At 40.8% G+C, this 24192-nt stretch overlaps 2 protein-coding genes across 4 annotated transcripts; both read right to left on the bottom strand.

Annotated features, from left to right (window-relative positions):
• Nucleotides 1-3037: 3037 nt before the first annotated feature.
• Nucleotides 3038-5850, bottom strand: LOC311299758 (uncharacterized protein). Of its 3 annotated transcripts, XM_084423572.1 has the most exons (3): nucleotides 4187-5850; nucleotides 4045-4111; nucleotides 3038-3646 (listed from the first exon to the last, which is right to left on the bottom strand). In XM_084423572.1, exon 1 carries the CDS (start codon nucleotides 5649-5651, stop codon nucleotides 4407-4409), a length of 1245 nt encoding a protein of 414 aa, XP_084279698.1. In that variant the 5' UTR covers nucleotides 5652-5850; the 3' UTR covers nucleotides 3038-3646; nucleotides 4045-4111; nucleotides 4187-4406. The 3 variants fall into 3 exon arrangements, with proteins under 3 accessions (XP_084279698.1, XP_084279697.1, XP_084279696.1); XM_084423571.1 differs by having other exon boundaries at nucleotides 4045-5850; XM_084423570.1 differs by having other exon boundaries at nucleotides 3038-4111.
• A 3178-nt stretch (nucleotides 5851-9028) lies between these two features.
• Nucleotides 9029-12117, bottom strand: LOC311299358 (paraneoplastic antigen Ma3 homolog; the record flags this gene model as incomplete). The annotated part of the gene is made up of 3 exons (XM_084422874.1): nucleotides 11940-12117; nucleotides 11798-11864; nucleotides 9029-11399 (listed from the first exon to the last, which is right to left on the bottom strand). Exon 3 carries the CDS (start codon nucleotides 10688-10690, stop codon nucleotides 9029-9031), a length of 1662 nt encoding a protein of 553 aa, XP_084279000.1. The 5' UTR covers nucleotides 10691-11399; nucleotides 11798-11864; nucleotides 11940-12117.
• Nucleotides 12118-24192: the final 12075 nt, after the last annotated feature.

The raw sequence follows: 24192 nt of genomic DNA, 5'->3' as shown, positions 1-24192 counted from the left end.
TCGATGAACTTTAAAACAAAAAAACTGCCCTAAGTTTAAAAAAAGGTCACCCCAGATAAACAACCATATAACAAACGATACTGCTTATAAATAAGTAGCACTTCCCAAAACTTTCTAGAACTGTTTAGAACTTTCTGGAATTTTTTAGAATGAAATTATACCCAATCAGAAGACGGAAGCATAACATTTTCTGTAAAAAGCAGTCCAAACACTCGTCGGAACGTCGGTCTCCTCGGCTGTGAACCGCTCCTGGCGTGCGCCTGGCAAATCCGCCGTTATAATAGGAATCCGCTATAGAACAAGCACACCTGCTCTTAAAGGGAATGTGAGATGACGGTCTGATTGGTTTATTTCACGTTACGCCCAAACCACACCTATGAATAATGAAGCTACTTCAGACCAACCCATTTAAGATTTGCGTCGGGCGCAAGAGTAATTTATCCCGCCGGTATAATAGCAACAGCGCCCAAGACCCGTCCACAAAGTTACTTGCGTTTCGCGCTTGATTCTTGCGTTTCAGATCGTTAAAATAGGGCCCTATACCTTACTGAGTGTCCTTGTGAAAAATGCAACTGTAAACTGCTAACTTTAAACAACTGCTAGTAAGTTTGTGGCAAGTTGATCATGCTTTTCCTCTTGGTATTCTTTTGAATCTTAACAGCACATAGGTCAAAGGGTCACAGTGAGAAACAGCACTCACCGAAGAGCGAAACCGAACACAAATACATCTTCGTCACGCCACACTGACTATCTCCTACCAGATTACCTTTTGATTAGATTCAGAGGAGATATCTGTTCCTGGCTACATTTATGGAAATCACCCGTGGTAATTATTTCTTCTTTATCGTCTCTCGGGCGTCTGATTACCCTCAGTGTGTTGTGAAGTTAATGTTGGCGGGCCCAGCAGGATGCTGGGAGTGATGAGACGAAGGCTGCCCCGCGGCTAGCAATCCATTGGCGGCAACTTATTTCACACCTCTGAAGCTGCACTCAGCCAATGAGATCTAACCCAATCACACAGAGACAATAAAGAAGCACACTGCCTCCTTCTCACTCGTGGGCCTTTCATCCGGGCAGGCTGGGTAATTACCAAATGGAGATGGTGTTTTGATGCTTGTTCAAAACACAAGAAAATCACAAGGCGATTTAAATGTTTCGAATGGAATGAAGTAAAATGTTTGTTCTGTTGTGGCTTGGAATAATTGTAACCAAAGGAAAAAGCTCACAAACGCAAGGCCTTCGGCATGTGAGCACATGCACATCCCAACATGAGGCCTGGCGTTCAGATGTGTGGCATCTGTGTGACAGATGACTCAATGAAATATACACAGTCAAAAAAAAAGTTAGTTTTACCATAAAATGTCGGATTGAGTGGTTCCACGCAACTGTTAAATATAGCTTCAGGCTCTCTTTGTTTATTAAAAGTGAATTCAAGTTCAATTTCACTTTATTTGTATAGCACATTTACAACAAATGACTAAAGTGCTTTACAGAACAACCAAAGCAGTATCAGACTCCAGTATAGATTGTAAAAACAGGAGTGGCAAAACAGTATCAAACTCAAATATAAAATAGTAGAACCAACCATTAGAGATCAATATACTAAAGAAAACAGGTAGGTTTTTAACAGAGACTTGAAAACAAGTTCAAGAGACTTGAATTAAAAAAAATAATAAAACAAAAGTGTTTTTGCATTATAGATTTAGTTCTTGTAGACTTACCTTAGGTGACCAGCAACTTTCTGTCTACTAGCTATGAGCATTATGGTGCAAGTTACATGACTTGTTTTTAAAAAAAACAACAATTTTGTTTATTTAAAAATCAGCATCAGTTTAACTAGTTAATTTATGTGATTAATTATAAAGAAATAATTACATAAAAAAATAATGCAATTAAGGTGAGACAACGGCCAATGATGTTGCCACATATACACTCACCTAAAGGATTATTAGGAACACCTGTTCAATTTCTCATTAATGCAATTATCTAATCAACCAATCACATGGCAGTTGCTTCAATGCATTTAGGGGTGTGGTCCTGGTCAAGACAATCTCCTGAACTCCAAACTGAATGTCAGAATGGGAAAGAAAGGTGATTTAAGCAATTTTGAGCGTGGCATGGTTGTTGGTGCCAGACGGGCCGGTCTGAGTATTTCACAATCTGCTCAGTTACTGGGATTTTCACGCACAACCATTTCTAGGGTTTACAAAGAATGGTGTGAAAAGGGAAAAACATCCAGTATGCGGCAGTCCTGTGGGCGAAAATGCCTTGTTGATGCTAGAGGTCAGAGGAGAATGGGCCGACTGATTCAAGCTGATAGAAGAGCAACTTTGACTGAAATAACCACTCGTTACAACCGAGGTATGCAGCAAAGCATTTGTGAAGCCACAACACGCACAACCTTGAGGCGGATGGGCTACAACAGCAGAAGACCCCACCGGGTACCACTCATCTCCACTACAAATAGGAAAAAGAGGCTACAATTTGCACGAGCTCACCAAAATTGGACAGTTGAAGACTGGAAAAATGTTGCCTGGTCTGATGAGTCTCGATTTCTGTTGAGACATTCAGATGGTAGAGTCAGAATTTGGCGTAAACAGAATGAGAACATGGATCCATCATGCCTTGTTACCACTGTGCAGGCTGGTGGTGGTGGTGGTGTAATGGTGTGGGGGATGTTTTCTTGGCACACTTTAGGCCCCTTAGTGCCAATTGGGCATCGTTTAAATGCCACGGCCTACCTGAGCATTGTTTCTGACCATGTCCATCCCTTTATGACCACCATGTACCCATCCTCTGATGGCTACTTCCAGCAGGATAATGCATCATGTCACAAAGCTTGAATCATTTAAAATTGGTTTCTTGAACATGACAATGAGTTCACTGTACTAAAATGGCCCCCACAGTCACCAGATCTCAACCCAATAGACTAGAGCATCTTTGGGATGTGTAACGGGAGCTTCGTGCCCTGGATGTGCATCCCACAAATCTCCATCAACTGCAAGATGCTATCCTATCAATATGGGCCAATGTAACGGGTGTTTGAGACGGTTAACCGATATTAATATGTCTTAGGCTAGTAAAATAACAGAAGTCTAAATTCGTCTACAGGAGCTGGTGGTCAGTAACAACACAGAAACATAAGTTTAAATTTGGTGCAGGTACCATATATTGCAAAATAATTAAACAAAATATTTACAAATAGAAATAATGAAAGAAAAGAAAAAGAAAAAAATCCCAAAATATTTACAGACTGCAGTTGAACTGGTTTGTAGTTAAGTGCACTTGATAGTTGTTGTTCAAGTATATACTAATATAAATTACAGCAAATACACACACACAAAAACCAAAAAGAAAAAGAACTGTCCCAGCAATAGATGGTATACAAGACCAGCGCGACAACCCACAAGGGTTTTATGGAAGTTTGTAGTGATAAGTCCGTAAGTTATTGTTCATCATGTGAAGGATGTGTATGTGGGGTTGAAGCACTAGTCTATGGAGAAGTGTGTGGGGGACAGGCTGTGGACAACCTTCCTACCAGACCAGTAGGATGGCTATTCAGTGGATGCTACACGGATGGTAGGCTCCCAGCAATAGAAATTCGGCTCGCCATCATTCATCTCCAGACAGAGAGAAAAAACCTGGCCTGTAGTACAACAACAGGACCAGTAAATAACAGGGCAAAGTTGAAACTAAGCATCAGCTCATTCCACACTCAGATATCATTTTCATGTGCACACAATTCTAAATTATTACAAAATGAATCAATAAATGTACAAACTACAAATAATAAACATTAAAGGCATGACAACACAATAAACAGTACAATGTTAAAGTTGTATTGGCTGCACAAAGTTCAAATAAATTCAACAGTACTATAATCAGATTTCCTTACTACATATAAACACACTTACTGAAAACAAATATATTTGTAACCCACAAATGCAAATGTCACAAAAGCATAAAATTAATCAAAACCAGTTGGTGAATATTTGGCTAATATGTTAGCTTTCAGCATGTAGTTCATTCATTCAGAGTACTCACCAGTTCCTCTAAGTAAACATATGGCAATCTGGTGACGGTGGCAATCCCCTGCAGCCACTAAGTTATTCTAAAAGTTACAATGATGTGTTTAACTTAAAAGAATAAATCAAGTAAAAGAGTGAATTGTTTGTTGAACACAAACCTGTCCACAGCTGCCGATCAGCTTCCCCACACCTCTGAATGAGGAAGAAGCTGCAGCCTAATTAAACTCGTGCTCTACTGCGCGATTGGCCAAGCACAGTCACATGACTGGGGTGGCATGAGATCACTTCTTAAAGGGGCAGCAGAACTAATAATATATTACCAGATTTCAACCTGGGTTACACCCTCCCCCTTTAAACCCATGCACGTCCCGTTGCATGTTAAACCACGTGAATAACTGAACTGGTGGTAGAAGCAGGATTTAATGCCTCAGATATACTATGTAAAAGGGTTTGAACCACAGATATCAGGGGATTACCAAGCGAACTGTACTGCAACCTTTTAGGTGGTAATCGTTGACGCACAGAACGTCTTGGACCGGGTTCTGGTTCTACAGAATCATGAGTTAAATCAAAGTTTAGGGGCTCAAAGACACTAGAAACTGACGTCTCAGGATCGACAGATTCTTCAGAGTCTTCAGTGAGTGGAATTTCAACAAATTCGGGACTGACACTTCCAGAGTTTCTTTCCACAGGTAGTTCGACAGACTCTTCTTCTTCCTCGGCTTCAGACTCAAATAGGTGTTCAGGTAAGTCAGCTTCAACAGGTGCTACCGATTCTTCAGCTTCAGATAAATGGTCAGGTGTTACAGGTAACGTCTCTTCTTCAGGTAAGTGCTCACTCTCTGATCCTTCATCAACAACAGCTGGTTCACTCGCAGGTGTCATTGGTGGAGAAAGATAGTCATTGGCAACACTTGGGGATGAAGCCTTTTTATAAAAGTTCTCCGCAGTGAACTTCATTGGACTTGAGTCCAGACCAAGAACTGTTGGTTCAGGTGGAGAGTCTTCCTCTTCAGAGACCTCAGAGTCAGGAGGGATCTCACGCTGCTGCCGCGTTCTTGGCCTTGAGACTGAACTGGCCTCAATGAACGGCTCTTCAACAGCAGGGAGGAAACCACATGGTAAAAGAAGATCTCTGTGAAGAGTACGTTTAGGACCATCACAACGCTCTGGCTTCACTGTATAGACTGGTAGGTCTCCAGCTTGATCCACCACAACGTAGATGTCCTGCTCCCACTTATCACTGAGCTTGTGTTTACCTCTCAATCGAACACTGCGCACAAGCACTCGGTCTCCAGGCTCCAACTTCGAAGGGATGACTCTTTGATCAAAGCGGACCTTGTTCTTTTCAGATGCTTTAACAGCATTCTTCGAGGCAATATCGTAGCTTTCTTTCAACCGGGACTTCAGATTTTGGACATACTGTGAATGAGGTTGGTGTTTTTCCCCACTCAGAGGTAACCCAAAAGCCAGGTCGACCGGAAGACGGGGAGAACGTCCAAACATCAGCTCGTATGGTGTATATCCTGTGGTCTCATTCCTTGTACAATTGTAAGCGTGTACCAAGGGTTTGACGAAGTCTTTCCATTTCATTTTCTGTTTTGCTTCCAGAGTCCCCAACATGTTGAGCAGAGTGCGATTGAACCTTTCTACCGGATTCCCTCGAGGATGGTATGGTGTCGTCCGACACTTCTTGATTCCAGCCACTTCACATAACTCCTTGATCAGTTTGGACTCAAAGTCCCGCCCTTGGTCTGTATGTAGTCGTTCTGGTATCCCATAATAGACTATAAAGTTGTCCCACAGACATTTGGCCACTGTCCTAGCCTTCTGATTTGGGGTGGGAAAGGCTAAGGCGAATTTAGTGAAGTGGTCTGTTTACACAAGGATGTCTTTGGTGTTGCTGGTGTCTGGTTCAAGACTGAGAAAATCCATGCAGATGAGTTCAAGTGGTCTAAAAGTTTGAATACTGATGAGAGGAGCGGCTCTCTCAGGAAGAGCTTTGCGACGAATGCACCGTCCACAAGTCTTTATCTTGTGCTCTATGTCAGCAGACATTTTGGGCCAATAGAAGCGGGTACGAGCGAGGTCTAACGTGCGCTCTATCCCCATATGACCCATATCATTATGGAGACTCTGCAAAACAGGGGAACGAAGTTCTTCAGGCAGGACAAGTTGATATGAAGTCTGTTCATTGTCTTGTCGCTTTCTGTAGAGAATGCCTTCGACTAGTTCGAGCTTGTTGAGCTCCCTCAGCAACAAGGAGATCTCAGGCAGCCCCTCCCTGGCAGTAGGAGGAACTTTCTCACCTGTCTCCATCTGGTGAATGACTTCCCGAAGATTTGGGTCAGCCCGCTGTTTGTCCCGGAGCTCAAGATGGGACAGAGTCGGAACCACAGGCAGCCCAGGATCTTCTATATAACTCTCAGGAAGAACGTCTGCCTTGATGGACAGGGACTCAATCAAAGGGCTGGCTGCTTCCGCTCGGAAGAGGCAACTCTCACAAATGGCAGTGACAACCTCAGATGAAATTGAGGGGTCACCAGGATAAGAAAGATGTTGTCTGGTGAACTGATCGAGGAGTTCTTGATCAGATTCGCAACAGGACGGGTCCTCCTGTGGTCGGCGGGAAAGTGCATCCGCATCCAGATTCTGTCGTCCAGCTCTATATTGCAACTTAAAGGAAAACGTGGAAAGTGCAGCCAACCACCGATGGCTCGTTGCATCCAGCTTGGCTGATGTCAGGATGTAGGTAAGAGGGTTATTATCAGTAACCACAGTAAAATGGGCACCATACAGATAGTCCTGAAATTTTTCTGTCACACTCCACTTTAGTGCTAAAAACTCAAGTTTATGAGCCGGATAACGAGTTTCGCTTGATGTGAGTCCTCGGCTTGCGAAAGCAATAGGTCGAAGGTTGGAGTCTTGCTCTTGATAGAGCGCTGCACCCAGCCCAATGGTGCTTGCATCTGTATGCAGAATATAAGGGCGCTTTGGATCAGCAAAGCCCAGGACTGGTGCACTGGTAAGTTTTTCAATCAAGGAAGTGAAAGCAAGTTGACAGTCGGGACTCCACCGAGAACCGAAGGGTTGCTTTGGATCGAACTGGTGGACCTTTGAGTCAAGGGGTTTTAAGTTCTTTCTTGTGGAAGAATATCCGCGGGTAAGGTCGTTGAGAGGCTTTGCAATGGCTGAATACCCCTTAATAAAACGGCGGTAATAGCCTGCGAATCCCAGGAAGGATCTTAAGGTCTTGAGATTAGTGGGAACTGGCCAGGATTTTAGTGCAGATACCTTCTCTGGGTCGGTCTCAACACCATTTTCAGAAACAATGTGTCCTAGATATTTGACTGATGTCTGACAGAATTTACACTTTTCAGGCGATAGTTTCAATCCGTACTCTCGTAGACGGCTCAGCACTCTAAGCAGACGGCTCTCGTGCTCCTCAAGCGTGTTGGAAAAAATGATCAGGTCATCCAAAAACACCAGGACCTCTTCCAAGTGGAGATCTCCCATACACTTTTCCATTAACCTTTGGAAGGTTGAAGGTGCATTGGTTACTCCCTGGGGCATACGGTTAAATTCCCAGAATCCAAGAGGTGTAACAAAGGCTGTTTTTGGTTTATCTGTTTCATTCATTTCGATTTGATAATAACCTGACTTGAGATCTAGCACCGAAAACCACTTGGATCCAGTGAGTGCAGAAAACGATTCCTCCAAGTTTGGCAATGCATATGCATCCTTTACAGTCTGCAAATTGAGCTTGCGGTAATCAATACATAATCGAATATCTCCATTTTTCTTCTTGACAACAACTATAGGCGACGAGAATGGTGACTCGGATTCTCTGATAACACCAGCATCTAGAAGCTCTCTCAGATGTTTGCGAACAGCTTCTATATCCTGAGGATGAATTGGTCTTGCTCGGTGCTTGAACGGAGTGTTGTCATGGAGATTAATATGATGTTTCACATGACTAGCGCAGCCAACATCCATGTCATGCTGGGAAAAGACATTGGACATTGCATTCAACTTGCTGGTTATTCTTTCCTTCCATTCCGGGGGTAATGGCGATTCCCCAAAGTTGAAAACTAGTGGAGTGCCGTTGGGCCCATGTGCTGAGGAACTGGTCACATGCTGCTCTGAGACGATGCACTCATACACTCCCAGTTCTGCTATGATGGTCGAAGATGGTATGTAGATGTCTTGCTCCGATTCGTTTCTCACCATGACAGGTACTTGGTGAGGAAAACGCGTTGGCATAGAGACAAGACAGCTGCTAACGCACAAACCACCCGGTAGACCTGAATCCGGATGTTGGACGACAGCATACTGACTTGCTGGAGCAGAGACTTTAGCGGAGCCTTTCAGCAATACGGTGTGGCCAGCAGGAACGAGCACAGAGGATTTACTGAGCAGAGTTACAACTCCAAGATGGTCGCTGCAGCTTTGTTGGTAGGTCACTTGGAGAGTTTGTAGTACAGCTCGGTAACCTAATGCATTTGGTTGGAAGGAAGAATTGTCGCTTTGCCGAAACTTGTCATAGAGCGTCTCGAGAGTGTTCATGCCAATCAAGATTGAGGTGGGAAATCCTGGTCTGACATCAGGAACAATGAGTGCAAGAGTTGGAACAGTAATGATGCTTCCAACAAAGTCTTTAGGAAAAGTCACTGTAGTTTCAACGTAGCCAAGATATGGAACAGTTTGGCCTGCTGCTCCTTCAACGTGGAGTAGCTCATGCAGGGGTTGAACTGGTTGATTGGAGAGACGTTCATTGTAAAAGGAAACCGGAATGGTCGTAACTTGGGACCCGGTATCCAAAAGACAGGAACCTTGGTGACCGGCGACTTTGACATCAGCAGTACATCTGGATCCTATAAGTCCTTTTGGTACTCTCCTTGATGTAGACTGCAGCTCAGAACAGTTGACAGGAAGCTTACTCTTGGCGGGACAAATTTGGTCCTGCTCAGCCCCTGGGTGTCCCACACCAGGAACTGAAGCTAGTTTAAATGCTTCTTTGCAGATGGATTCTGTCCCTGCCACTTCTGCTGCCTGTCTTGAAACTGCTTTCGCTTGGCGCTAACCAGTGCTGGGTTCGGATCAGAATCACACTGAGGCTTAATGTGGCCATCCTCCCCACAGCGAAAGCAAAACCCAGGTTTTGGATAGGAAGAAGCTAGTTTGGCATTTCTCCCCGTCTTCCCGGTTTCAGACTGCTTTGAGGCAGAATACATAGCTGCTGGCTGATGTCTGTTGGTTTGACCGGCGTTGAGAGCGGCAAGCTGTTGTTGAATGGCTGTCATCTGGTGTGAAAGCTCCTTGGTGAACTTTGTTATCGCAGTGCACAGATTTGATTCTTCATCCGGCCTGTTTACAAATTGAGCATGAGTGGTTACCTTTTGTTTGGTTCCTCCAAGGTGCTGTTTCATTCTTCGCTCCTTTGCTGCTTCTCTGTCCTCCTCTGTTCGCAGGAGTAGTAAAAGTTCAGCAAAAGATGGTGGACTGGATTTCCTTTGTTTGAGTTGGAGTTCTGAAATCAGTCCATTGTCCCAACACCCTCTGCAGAATTGAGCCAATAAACGTTTATCCATATCTCTCTCAGATACTCCTCCTCTCCTCACAGCATGTTGCAGTGCCACCTGGAGTCTCTGCAGGTACTCAGACGGCTTCTCTCCATGATTTTGGTAAGTGTCCATGAACTTGGCGTAAAGTTCTTCACCATCCTGGACAGTGCCATACGCTGACTCCAGCTGCTGCAGATACACATCAGGCAGCGCATCATGGCTTAGATGTTTCACCATGTCACAGGCAGGGGGCAGCAGGCTGTCACGAATTAGTCTGGCGCGTTGGAGATCAGATATGGCTGGATCACGCAGCACTAATTCGACGCCAGACCGCCAGGTGTCGTAGTCCATTTCATGGTTTGGCCTGGGCACTTTACCAGAGAACGGTCTCAGCCGGTGGGTGGCATGCATGGATGTATCACCGCTCCGAACCACATGCTCCACGACGTAACGCTGCACCTCAGGAGGGTTAAGGTCACCAGGTGCAATCGGTCGTCCCCCGGCGCTGTTCATACCGGCACTGTTAAAAGCAGAAGCAGGTGGAGTGAGAGAGGTTTGTAAGGGAGCATACACTGGACCAAAAGTTCGACTTGGTACAGAAGGAGGTACAAATGGCTCTGGAGGGTTTTTTGGTTGGTCAGCTATCTTTTGTTCAATTTTAGGGACATTTACAGCAGCGGGAGGAAGTTGTGCTATAGCTTGTTGTATCTGGGACATCATTTCACCAAGAACCATCGAATAATCTTTTCCAGACATTTTAGCAATTCCTTTCAAGTCAGATAAATAAGTGTCAGTCTTTGAACCACCCAACTTTGAAGTGTAAATTTGGGATAAATTCCTAATATGGAATTCGTTATTTTCATCAGAAATAAATGTATACGGCAGTCGTGAAGACAGTTTTGCTACGGACACTCCTGACACAAATTCAACAATGAGCATATGATGAAATTCGGATTCGCTATCATCAATAATGTCATCGCGATTAATGTCGCCATATTGATCAAGAAAATCTATAACTTCAGAGGAACTCTCTTCAACCGGCCCATCCACTAAGACGGCATTAGGAATTTTTATCCCGAGTGTTTCGAAAACTTCCATCGCAAAAACGAACTGGTGAGTCTGAATAAACGGTTTCTGTTAAAAAAAAATGTTAATTACTGTACAAACCAGCTCCTGGCTGGCTCGCCAAGATGTAACGGGTGTTTGAGACGGTTAACCGATATTAATATGTCTTAGGCTAGTAAAATAACAGAAGTCTAAATTCGTCTACAGGAGCTGGTGGTCAGTAACAACACAGAAACATAAGTTTAAATTTGGTGCAGGTACCATATATTGCAAAATAATTAAACAAAATATTTACAAATAGAAATAATGAAAGAAAAGAAAAAGAAAAAAATCCCAAAATATTTACAGACTGCAGTTGAACTGGTTTGTAGTTAAGTGCACTTGATAGTTGTTGTTCAAGTATATACTAATATAAATTACAGCAAATACACACACACAAAAACCAAAAAGAAAAAGAACTGTCCCAGCAATAGATGGTATACAAGACCAGCGCGACAACCCACAAGGGTTTTATGGAAGTTTGTAGTGATAAGTCCGTAAGTTATTGTTCATCATGTGAAGGATGTGTATGTGGGGTTGAAGCACTAGTCTATGGAGAAGTGTGTGGGGGACAGGCTGTGGACAACCTTCCTACCAGACCAGTAGGATGGCTATTCAGTGGATGCTACACGGATGGTAGGCTCCCAGCAATAGAAATTCGGCTCGCCATCATTCATCTCCAGACAGAGAGAAAAAACCTGGCCTGTAGTACAACAACAGGACCAGTAAATAACAGGGCAAAGTTGAAACTAAGCATCAGCTCATTCCACACTCAGATATCATTTTCATGTGCACACAATTCTAAATTATTACAAAATGAATCAATAAATGTACAAACTACAAATAATAAACATTAAAGGCATGACAACACAATAAACAGTACAATGTTAAAGTTGTATTGGCTGCACAAAGTTCAAATAAATTCAACAGTACTATAATCAGATTTCCTTACTACATATAAACACACTTACTGAAAACAAATATATTTGTAACCCACAAATGCAAATGTCACAAAAGCATAAAATTAATCAAAACCAGTTGGTGAATATTTGGCTAATATGTTAGCTTTCAGCATGTAGTTCATTCATTCAGAGTACTCACCAGTTCCTCTAAGTAAACATATGGCAATCTGGTGACGGTGGCAATCCCCTGCAGCCACTAAGTTATTCTAAAAGTTACAATGATGTGTTTAACTTAAAAGAATAAATCAAGTAAAAGAGTGAATTGTTTGTTGAACACAAACCTGTCCACAGCTGCCGATCAGCTTCCCCACACCTCTGAATGAGGAAGAAGCTGCAGCCTAATTAAACTCGTGCTCTACTGCGCGATTGGCCAAGCACAGTCACATGACTGGGGTGGCATGAGATCACTTCTTAAAGGGGCAGCAGAACTAATAATATATTACCAGATTTCAACCTGGGTTACACCAACATTTCTAAAGAATGCTTTCAGCACCTTGTTGAATCAATGCCACATAGAATTAAGGCAGTTCTGAAGGCGAAAGGGAGTCAAACACAGTATTAGTATGGTGTTCCTAATAATCCTTTAGGTGAGTGTAGATCAACAATTAGAAATGAAAACTGTAATACATTTAATAAAGAAAAGAAAAAGAAATCTTGACTTCTAAAGCCACTTTTTATCTATTCACTGATTTTTATCTGCCACAATAACATTTCAGTTATGTTTATTTGTGAGCCTTATTAGCAAATATATATGTAATGAACTGTGATTCATTCGTATTGATTAATTGATTTATCTAATTAATTTCATTAAAAATGTGAAAACCACCAACTCAGTTTCAAGACCTTCCAACCTGTACGCATTATGATCCTTTAAGTGCTCTGGTATGATTTTTCACTCTAAACTATGGAAAAAGATTGTGATGCCTTTTTGTTAAATTCAAGAATATAGGATGGTATTGTATTTCTTCATACTGAATAGCTTGAATAACTTGATGATATAGCGGTGGTGAATAGGAAAATGACTGCGTGCAAAGCAAAGTGCATGTGAACTAAGTATTACACTATTGTCATACTCAAATTATTTTTACCAAGGTTGGCAGGTCTGAGTTTCACCATAAAATATGTAATTGTTAACTCATTTCAATTTAGGGGGATCTCTTAAAACCAGCGACAGTGATATATATTTTTCTAAGTGAAGGAACTCAATAATGCCATTAAAAAGCGGCTTTTAGACAGTTGCAGAACATGAGTATGATGTTTCATAATTTGCACTTGTAGCTTTAGAGCTGTTCATGCTTCAATATACTTACCACCCAATATTACACCTCCTCTTAAATAAAGGGATGAGTTTGCTTTATTTACATTGATATTGTGCCTCAAATGTGTCTTCAAGTTAAAGCCATCTCCAACACCTTTTCGAAGACAGCACAAGAGTTTAAATGGAAAATCAAATATTTTCATCCATTTTTTCAGAGGTTTAGTCACTGTGACAGATGAAAGTGCCGAGCCGTCCTCACAAAGACCCGCTGTGATGGTCTAGTGCTTGCGATCATCCACGCCAGAGAAAACATTCATGCAGAAATGCATTTGTGTCTGCGTATGTGCGAGTGTGTGTGAGAAGCCTGGGCGGTGTGCCGGTGTGTGTACACATAAGAGCCAATGTCTATCTGTGATTGAGTGTAAGAGTTCCATCTCCTTCTTCTCAGCTGTAATGATGCACAACAGTCAGCCTTCGGCACCTGGAGCGGTGACCCTGCTGTCCATTCACCTGCCTGTCCCCCCTCTCTGGGCTCTCTTTCACACTGCCCAACCATCCGCAAACTGCCACTCCAATGAGGGATGAAGCCCATCCTATGGATGATGAATCACTAAAAAAGAGAGTACCTGTCAGGCAGGCAGGGGGGAGAACACTGCTGGAAGGAGAGCTCAGGCCAGGGACAATGATTGGCCCTGCCTTAGCTTGATAAGTGAAGTGTGAATGTGTCGCCATCACAGGCCCTCCTCAACGGCCCCTGCGGTGACAGAAAGGGACATTTGCCAAACTGTCAGGGAGGAAAAAAACGTCTGTCACTGATCTCTGGATATCGCCAGGACGAGAAAAAAAATGGGGAAAGGAGTGAAAGAAAAGAAAAATGAAAAGAAGGAGAGAATATAGCAAAGAGAGGCACATAACATGGTGTAATGTGCGGAGAAATTGCAGTGCAGCGTATAGCAATTATTCATCTCACGCTGAGCCAAGGGGTCAGTGGCCGGTCTAATTACCACCTAACTCCAAGCTTTAGCTAGACTGCCATTTTTAGGATGTTAAGTGTCACCTTTTAGCCCACCTGGAAGGTCTCGCCTGTGAAAGTTGTTTTCTTCATGCACATTTATCTAAGTTTGTATTTATATCCGCCTGAGCTTTAAGTTTGTCTTAATAGGTTTTTGCTATCATAAAGTGAAAAGTGAAAGTGACATGTGAAAGCCAAGTATGGTAACCCATACTCGGAATTTGTCCTCTGAATTTAACCCATCCAAGTTAGTGCAAACACATAAGGAGCAGTGAGTAGTGAACCCACACACACTTACACACACTGAAACACCCGGAGCAGTGGGCAGCCATTTTGCTGTGGCGCCCGGGGAGCGATTGGGGTTTAGGTACCCTGCTCAAGGGCATCCAGTCATTTCCTGCCGGTATTGAGAACCTTTGGGTTACCAGTCTTGACTCTCTAACCATTATGCAACGACTGCCCCGCAAAATAAACAACTTGACACTCCAGTTACATCAAGTGTGCTGTTCAACAGTGTTGAATCTTACCTACTGTTCTACTAAAACGCTGCATGCATGTTATATTTAGCACTCGTCTTCGTTTAATAAACTGGCATGACTTAATGTGGCCCATCAATGGCGTACTGTGCTGAAAACATTCTTCATTAAAGTAAACAAGATTGTAGTGCTATTCTCCAACATGGCTCCTCCTAACTGAATTAAAGCGTCATTTGCATAAACCAGATTGATGAGTTTGAAGGGAAAAAATCAGTACGATGAAAATAGGTGCTCTCGCTCCCGCTGTAGCGCGATTCCTAGATGAAATGTCGCACTCCATTAGAATGGCAATACTTCATCATTTTTTTCCATTACACTTTGTGATAATAGCTCGGAGTCCTTTTTTCTCCCACATATAAATACATTTTTATTGCTTTTAAATTGTGAATTTGATGGAAGTTGTGGAGCACAGAATTCAGCTCTTATCCTTGTGCGTGACGCCCTCTGTGAAATGTAGCATGTATAATACAATCTGTGTATATTGGTCTCCATGGAGTATAAATAATAAAGAGTCAAGAAATTGAATATTTCCTTTTTTATTTACCAGCATCTTAAAGCTATGCTCGATCAATAGTGGTGCATCCGCGATAATGGCAGGCTTTGTTTGTTTTGCCTCAAAACTAGTTTTTGAAATTTTTTCAGTGACCTTCAGAACTATTTAAAGTACCACTTATATACTGCCGCGCACAAAAATAAAATACCTTGGTATGAATACCTTGATTATTTGCATGCAATACAGAGAAATACTTGAAAAAGCACAGTAAATAAATAAATAAACCTCCTCCTCCTCATTCCCTGATTTTAGTAAACACATTAAGAGTAGGTCGTGCCTCTGCGGGTCGACAGATGTTATGTGTGTGTGCGTCAATCAGATGGTGGAGCTCAGAGATCAGGAGATTGTTCTGGCTGGTGAAATTGCAGTCGACCCTGGCAACAGATTGAAGACTGAACTGAGGCTGCTGCTTCTTATTCTGTCTGTTTAGTTGCCTGTGGAGTCAAATGCCTCCCTGCATTCACATCCCTCTATTGTGCTTCATCAGTGCTTGATAAGAAACATTTATGGTCTCTGCTGTATACAACATGCATGCATGCACACATTATTAAGTCACTACATAATTGGATGTTGCTAGGACTGCTCATGGACATTCACTTCACACCCTTCAGAGCCCTTAAAAACACATGGCGAAACATGCACTGGTATAATCAGAGCATTTTGCAATTAATGTGTTGTTTGTGAATAATGTATTTAATCTTAAGACATGAATGCTTTTGAATTAAGTTGCTCGCTGCTAACCAGCCAAACCTTAAAGTCGGCATGAAACGGGAATTGCATTCTTCTTTTTCTCCCTATTTTGAAGTACATTCGAGTACGACTTCTAGAACAAGAAAAAAAATAGGGTGGGGCTTGATTTTGTCCATCGGGAATTGATTGGATCTAGTGGTTTGCTGTTGCTGTGATGTCATGTGAGTGACAGGTTGATCCCTCCATTGTGCCAGTAAACACGTCATCAGAGAAGAGATGTCGCTGCAAGGGGGAGGTGAAGTTGTTTTGAATTTATGATAAATACTGCAATATTTCTTTAAAAAATTGGATTGGCCAATTTGATTTCATGGTGGCTCTAACCATCTTCATTATAATAATAAGCGAAAGAAAAATTAAAACCCTCTCTTGAATTTTGTATTTCTTCTAGTTACCCTAACTTGAAAAATGAAATAACTCTATAAGTGTAGCATTTTGATTAATAGATTCTTTGTGGCACCAATTCAATAATTCAGTGTAATTAAATATTGGCTGGTCAGGCTTTAGTGCTTTGTTGACTGACAGATTGTATTTCCAGCCATCTACATTCACAAATATCTACATCCGCAAACATGGATGTGCTGGTGGATCTGCAGACAGGGTGCAGCAGTGGACTGTGTAGTTCAGTCATCGTCTCCCATGTGAAGATGTTACTTGAGAGAGGGACATGTCGCACAGGAAAACCACAGATCTCCCTGGAGCCTTCACCAGGCTTAAGGGAAAGCAGATGTGACCCAGGGCGTGGAGGGGGATGACAGGTGTTTCACTCTGTTGCTGCGGCTGGTGATGGAAACGAGTAAACATCTCGGCGTGAACACGCGTGGCCCAGCAGGAAGCACAGCTTTAGGTTGTCGTCAGTTGGCACTGGTTCAACCCGAGAATGAGAGCATGCGGAGACTGCCAGCTACTGAAAATGCTGCATTAGGTTTCTATAGGGTGAGGAACTTTAAGACAAATTATTTTACCACAGGTGGATGCTCATGTTGGGGAAGAATCCTGCTAAGTGAAAATGTTTTAAGTTCATAAATTGGGTTGCACAACGCTCTTTATTCCTATAGTCATATCTGAAGTTGAAATCAAATAAGCAAACATTTTTCATAAAAGAAGACGCAAGGGATGCATCAGAGTTTTAAGTGATGACAATTCCATGTACAGGCCTGATCTCATAAGTATTTGAATATTTACTCGTACGTAACGTATACACATGCATTTTGTACATTTGGACGTACATACATATTGACTTTTTGACGAGTATTTATGTAACACAGATATACATTTCGAAATGCAAACCTTTTAACAAATCCTTTATATTGTATTTATAATATTAAATATATTTGTATAGTTAAAATTTTTCATTTTATATATAGATATTTTGGAGCCACTAGTTCACATTAGACAGTGCATTAACTAATATTAAAAACAATGAGCAATACATGTGTTACAGTATTTATTCATCTTTGTTTAATGTTAGTTAATGAAAATACTGTTAATTTTTAGTTAGGTACATCTTTTGATTTTAATAATGTGTTAGTAAATGTTGGAATTAACATTATCTAGGATTAATAAATAAGTGTTTCTCATTGTTAATTTGTGTTAATTATGTAGTTAAAGGTCCACCCCCCAAACATTATAATTTTGTCTAAATAAATCAAAAATAAAACACAATAAAATAAAATCAACCATTTTAGATGATACAAGGGAATTTAGACATCATAATATTAGAGTGTACAGTAAGACATTTTTATTAAAGGGATAATTCACCCAAAATTTTTCTGAAGAGACACGATCACTTTATATGATGAACAGATTGAATTTAGGCTTTTACCCATCACCCATCAGTTGTGGTAAACGGAAGCTCAAGAATTTTTAGATATCTTCATTAGTGTCCCGAAGATGAACGAAAGTCTTAGGGGTTTGGAACAACAAAAGGGTGAGTAAATGATGACAGAATTTTCATTTTTGGGTGAAATAGCCCTTTAACTAATATTAACCAATGGAAACTTCTTGTAAAGTGTTAGCATATTGATTGGAAGATAAATGTACTGTCACAATAAATGTACTGTCACAATGTCTAAATCAGGGTTCCTCAAACCCGGTCCTGGAGGGCCGTTGTCCTGCAGAGTTTAGCTCCAACCCTGATCAAACACACCTGAGCAAGCTAATCGATGTCTTCAGGATCACTAGAAACTCACAGCTAGGTGTGTTTGATCAGGGTTGGAGCTAAACTGTGTAGGACAGTGGCCCTCCAGGACCGAGTTTGAGGAACCCTGGTCTAAATGATTACAGAATTTTAGTCTTGTGGAATGGAAGTGATGGAATCCTTCAACCGTTATAATGTCAAATGAAGTAAATGTATTAAATAAATGTGATGGCATTGAACACTTTTAATAAATGTCATTGATTAAATTCAATAAACTCAACCTATTAATTCCATGAATTCAATATTTTATGAACCTAAAAGGATTTGGAAACATTTTTATGTCTCTAAAAGTTTTTTTGTAAATGCTTATGTTTTAAATTCTGTCAATTCATTAATAATGTTTGTTTTAGTATATGAGCAAACATCAAGGTTGCACTTTATTTTACAGTACGTGCACTTACGTGTGCTTACAGTGTACTTACCTAAGAAAGTACTGGGTAATATAAGGTAACTACATGGGTTAATGTTAGGTTTAGGGTTAGGTTCAGAGTTAGTACCTAGTTATTGTAATTACTATAATAACTTCATGGGGAACAGGACTGTAAAATAAAGTGCTACCAACATCCATATGAATATCTAGAAACCAAACCACTGTCCATTTCATGTATCTGTGCATAAAGCAATCAATTTCACTCATTGGATAATATTTGAGAGTGTACGATTGTCTATATTGAAAAAGCAAGTGGCCGGTCAGAATCACCCTGTTTGAGTTAGAAATCATCAAGCTCAGAAGAGCACTGAATGAAGGGAGTGTTTGATTAAGAGCTGGAAGTCTGCTGCCAAGCTCCCATTATAAAGAGAGATAGAGAGAATGAGAGGCCAAGAGAGGCTCTTATCAGAGAGCGTGCAGGGCCTTACAGCTCCTTTTGATCTCTTCAGGTCAATTCCGTGAGCAAGGACAGCACGGGACGAAACAAACAGGCTCCAGGCAATAAAAGAAGCGCGGGTCAGAGGTGCCGATGTAGAGTGAGATGCGCTTAAGAGCTGTCTCATTTTCTCACTCACTCTCTCTTTCGTTCATTCTTCTCACCTTGGCACTGTATAGGCAACATTCAAGCTACAAGGACACCAGAGTTTTTTACTCTTTCATTGACTAGGGTTCTTTTTAAATTGATCATATTCTGGCAACACCTTAAAGCGGGGCTCAGTAGTTTCGGGATTTCTTCGCTGTATTCTCGCTTTTTGCTCGCAGGTTTCTCTCTAGAGCTCCCCCCACAGCTTCGGTATAGATATTTGACAACACTGTTGTAAAAACTCGTTGGCGATTCTCAGACACCAGAGGCTAGTAGATCAACGACATCAAAGCAGACGGGACATTCTTTAAAACGTCTTCTTCATTCGGGTTCGGACAGCGTGAGGGAGCGCAATAATGACAGCATTTTAGCTGATTTCTTTTGGCCGTAAAGCAATTGTTTACATCGCGAGACCTGATATCACGCGATACTTCCTGACGCGGCGGCCGGCGGCCCGCCGGCTCAAAGTTGCAAGTGCGGATTTTCCGCTCACGGGCACCAGGGGGGTGCGAAACGACCACCATTCAACCCGAAATAAGTAATATAACCATTCCAATGACTCCGAAGCTGTTCAGTTAAGGTAAAAAAAGTTACTTAGTTCACCTTTAATTGTTGTCTATTCCTCAACAGAACTGTGTGGATAATATATGGTAGACAGCAATTGCAAAGTGCGATATTGATTTATACAACAAACAAGAAGTCAATACTGAGCACATTATGCACAATATGGCCTGTTATCTTTGTTGTTGTTTTTTTGCTTCATCAACACATTTTTTTACAGAAGTCTTTAATGTAATGCATACAAGGGGGAAAAAAGTCTTACTTGTATACTCTTAGAAAAAAGGATCAATGGTGTTCAATATAGAACCCTATGGTGTAAAAAGAACACTTTATGCCAAAAAGGTTCTATTTAAGTAGACCAATCAGCTCCCTAGTTCAGGGCAATGATCAGGGAGTAGGCCATTTTAAGGGCTGTCTTAATCGCAAAATCAAATTAGTTCACTAATATATTCACTTCCTAAAAAGTCTCACAATGCACAGTGAAAACCAGGGTGCATCGATGCACACTATGTTCCCTTAACGGATGTTCTGAAGCGCAAAACAAATCCCATGAGCCAACTCAACTACACATAGTGACACGCGATAGATGTTTTTTAAAATACAATCCATTATATAAATATATTTACAGGTCAGATAATGAAATCCCCAAATTCTTGTACGTGATATCACGAGCTATAGCTAGAGATCTGTTTGAGACTCACCCTAAATCTAGAAAATGTCAAGTCCTCAAGTTGTAAAGCCCCATAAAAGCTAATTTCTGCCCCAGTCCTATTCATCTCACTTTAAAATGTCCAAAAAGAGATTTGTACCAATATGGAGGTGGCTTCAATTAGGCTACTCTGCCATGGAACGTCACTTTATCTGATAACTCCGTTCTCTACACAAGTGAACTGGCAGTTTTCTCTCTTGCACTCGAATTTTTTTTCATGTCCCTCGTTTTGTGACTCATTCTTTCTTGCCAAGAAGTGATTTATTGTTTTACATAAGCTCTGTGACACAGAGCTGATTCTTCTGATTAAATGCTACTGATTTAGTTTCAGGTCAATGGTTTATTTAATCAGTGGCTTTTAAAATAGGTCACATATTGATTAAGTCAGAGGAGCCATGCTAGATCCATTTATCAAAGATATTCTTCAGAATAAAGTTAAGTGCATTTAAAGGTATGGGAAATCATTATTTATTCACCCACATGTTGTTCCAAACCCTTTTTTTTTCTTCCAGTGGAACAAAATGAGAAGTTTTAAAAAATGTGAGGAAAGGAAACGAGGATGCACAAATAAGAAATGAGAAGCACAAAACAATTCACCAAAAGAGTAGTATGTCTGAATACTTAGTATTCGAAAAACAGTAGGCAAAAAATCCCTGGATGACCTACTACTTCTGCCGAGATTCTGAAGTGCACATTCAGTCGGCACTTTACATTCCACGGGAGAGGATTTATGAATGGAAGTGAAGCGACGCACTGATGCTGGTAGGTCTCATGACACTGACAACATGGCGGATGTAGTAAATTGCATTCATATACTGAAAAACTATGAATGTGTCATTTTGAGTAGAAAATTAACTCAAGATGTCACAAAATGGCAAGTTACTAAACCTAACAACAAAAGCAATGATTAAACAGTGTAAATACAGCTGTAAATCAACCTTATTAATGATTCATGCCCCAGTGGATGATGGGAACACCAGTATCAGAAAAGTTGAGTAGGTTTTACTTCATTTTATAACATTGATATTTCTGAACTAACTTTTTCATGTAGAAATTACATTCGTTTTTTCTGTATGATTTACTTCACCACATAATCATTTTTTTCAGCGTCTACACAGATTCGCTCTATATAGAATGTACTTTTCTAACGGTTAAAAATAAATGGAAATGCAGTACCTGCGATTTCGGACGCAGTGAATATATGTGTTTTTTCTCTCACTCGGTTACTGAATTTCTTCTTTGTGTACATTAGGTATGTACTTCAAGATCAAATATAAGGCACATGCTGTTTATTCACTGCGTGGCAACACAACCTGTAAAGAAAATAATCATGCCTCTCACTCTGAGGGGAAAACCTGTGATCTAAAGCAATGTTTATTCTCTCACGCTGAGCAAGCAGGCCTAGACTGATGCTTCAGTAAAATTGCTCTTGTTCTTGTGTTAAGTAATGGCACGGAGACGGCACTCCACATAGCTCCTCTTCGCCTTTGAATATTTACCCCCCTGGGCAGACTTTGCCACCGCCAAAACCTTTCATTCCTTTCATTGTTTGTGCTGACTTTAATATTTCATGAATAAGATTTCTATATTTATTTACTTCCCGTTTGTGAATGCCCAGCTCGCTTGTATCATGCATTTTAATGGGATGAGCGTTCACGTCCCTCCGGAGAAGGGTTTTTCTTTCCCTCCCCTCTGCGTACTCCCTTATTAACATCAGATTTCCCTGAGCCAAACACATCTTGCTCGACTTGTCCCCTCACACCACCTCCACATGAGATCTGAGGATCTTTAAAGGTATGAATAACACATCAGCGGGGTTCATTGTGAAGTGTTCCTTGACGTTACCCTGACTTCCCTTTTATCATCAAAGATCTCTGTTATCATTTACCTCAAATTAGATTCAGAGGGTTTCCAAACAGGAAAAAGTAAGTATACTTAAAAACAAGGCTTTTACAGAGCTAAAGTACTAAGAACCACTATTATTTCTTTAGTATTTTTGTTTTATCACAAATATTTTTGCTTATACTTTTATTTTGGACCCCACACTCTTAAAGGGATAGACCCAAAAATGAGAATTCTGTCATTAATTACTCTTATTCCAAACCCGTAAGACTTTAATTCATCTTCAAAACACAAATAAAGATATTTTGATGAAATCTGAGAGTTTTCTGTCCCTCCATTGACAGCTATGCAACTACCACTTTGATGCTTCAAAAAGTTCATAAAGAGATAGTAAAACTAATCCATATGAATTGAGGGGTCTAATCCAAATTTTCTGAAGAGACACGATCACTTTTTATGATGAACAGATTGAATTTAGGCTTTTATTCACATATAGACATTGATCAGCAAACATAAACAGAAGCTCGACCGAATCTACTTGGCACACGAGAACAATCCTCTTGCGGAAGCTCAAACGTGCATGTGTAACACGAGAATGAACCTCATTGGTTCTCACACGTCAAGCGGACATGCTTGAGCTTCTGTTTACCACAACTGATGTGTGAGTTGATGAATGTTTATCCGCGGTTTATGCAGATATTTTTCTTTGCTTGTTTTTGCATCTGGAAATGCTGTACAATTTCAGAAGATCCGTAACAGTGTGTATAACAGTGAGAACACGGATTGCCAGAACAGACTTGGCAAGCGTTGTGTCGTAAGTGACAGAAAATATCATCAATGGCATGGAAAGCCATTTTTTTTACAGCACTACTATTAAAGAACCATTTTTGGTTCCCCAAAGAACCTTTCAGTGAACAGGTCTTTAAAGAACCATGTGAAAAACATCTAGAACATTTTTCAAGAAGCAATGGAAAGTTTCCATGGATGTTAAAGCTTTGTAGTATATGCCATTAATGAACCTTTATTTTTAAGAGTGCATTGACTTTCATTAAATTGGCAAAAACAGTTCTTCAAAGTATCTTTTTTGTGTTGAGGAAGAAAGAAATTCACGCAGATTTGAAATGACATGAGGGTGAGTAAATGATGAGAACATTAAATATTGGTACGTAATTCATCTGCGCATCACAGAATGTTTTAGGTTTACATCTATTATAAATGAGATATATTATATATGCTCAAAAACGAGCATAAATCATATAAATAAATCAGTGGTAAAACAGACTGATACTGCATTGGATAAATCTCTAAAAGCTGAATCACTTTCAGCATGAGGTACTTATTACTCTTTACTGTTATCGCATTGTTCTGGCAGCCCTCAGTTATTTATAGGTGAAGCAGAAAGGAAAATTCATGATTTTATTTCCATGTCTTAATGAAACTGAAAATGTTATTTTAATGTCTTATGACCAATACCTTTTGGCAATTTAGAAATGTAGGGTTGTCAGTTGAACTTTGAATAGTTTCACATAAGAAACCCATGTATTAATTCCATTCAGCTCTGTATATGTTAATGATAGTCATAAAGTTAAGAGTTAATCCTTTTATCTTGGCACACCAATGGAATATTTCATGATGAAACTTTCAACTTGAGCCAGTGCTGATGTTTGACAGGAACTTAATATGAAAGTGAAATGGTCAAAAGGGCTAATTGTACATTCGCCTGGTCCCCTACTGCTGGAATCAAAGAGCCTTAGTACCTCTCCACCCCCCCATCCCCAACGCACATATCCTCACTCTCTGCTAAATTGCCTTTAGCCATTTGTGAGAGCAGTGTATTATGACCTTGCCAACACTTTGAAAATGGCTCTGTGCAAGAGGTAAATTATATCTGAATATCTGATTTGTGACCGTGTGTCTGGCCCACTGAAACTGTGGGCTTTTCTCTTCTGCTTTCTCTGTTTGGGAATCGAAAGAGGCAAATGAGGAACTTCAGAGTAAATTACATGACTCGCATCAGGACTTTAACGTTAGCGGTATGCACTGGTTTGACCTCCGTATTTAAAGCATTCCAGATTGTGCCACATAATATTCACCTTGTTGTCT

Source organism: Rutilus rutilus (assembly GCF_951802725.1).
Source record: "Rutilus rutilus genome assembly, chromosome: 11".
NCBI classification, from domain to species: domain Eukaryota; kingdom Metazoa; phylum Chordata; class Actinopteri; order Cypriniformes; family Leuciscidae; genus Rutilus; species Rutilus rutilus.
This window is presented reverse-complemented; position numbering and strand designations above follow the sequence as displayed.

What these genes read in the sequence shown, in the direction of transcription:
- LOC311299758 (XM_084423571.1), bottom strand. Translation starts at nt 5,651, where the DNA reads ATGTTGGGGACTCTGGAAGCAAAACAGAAAATGAAATGGAAAGACTTC.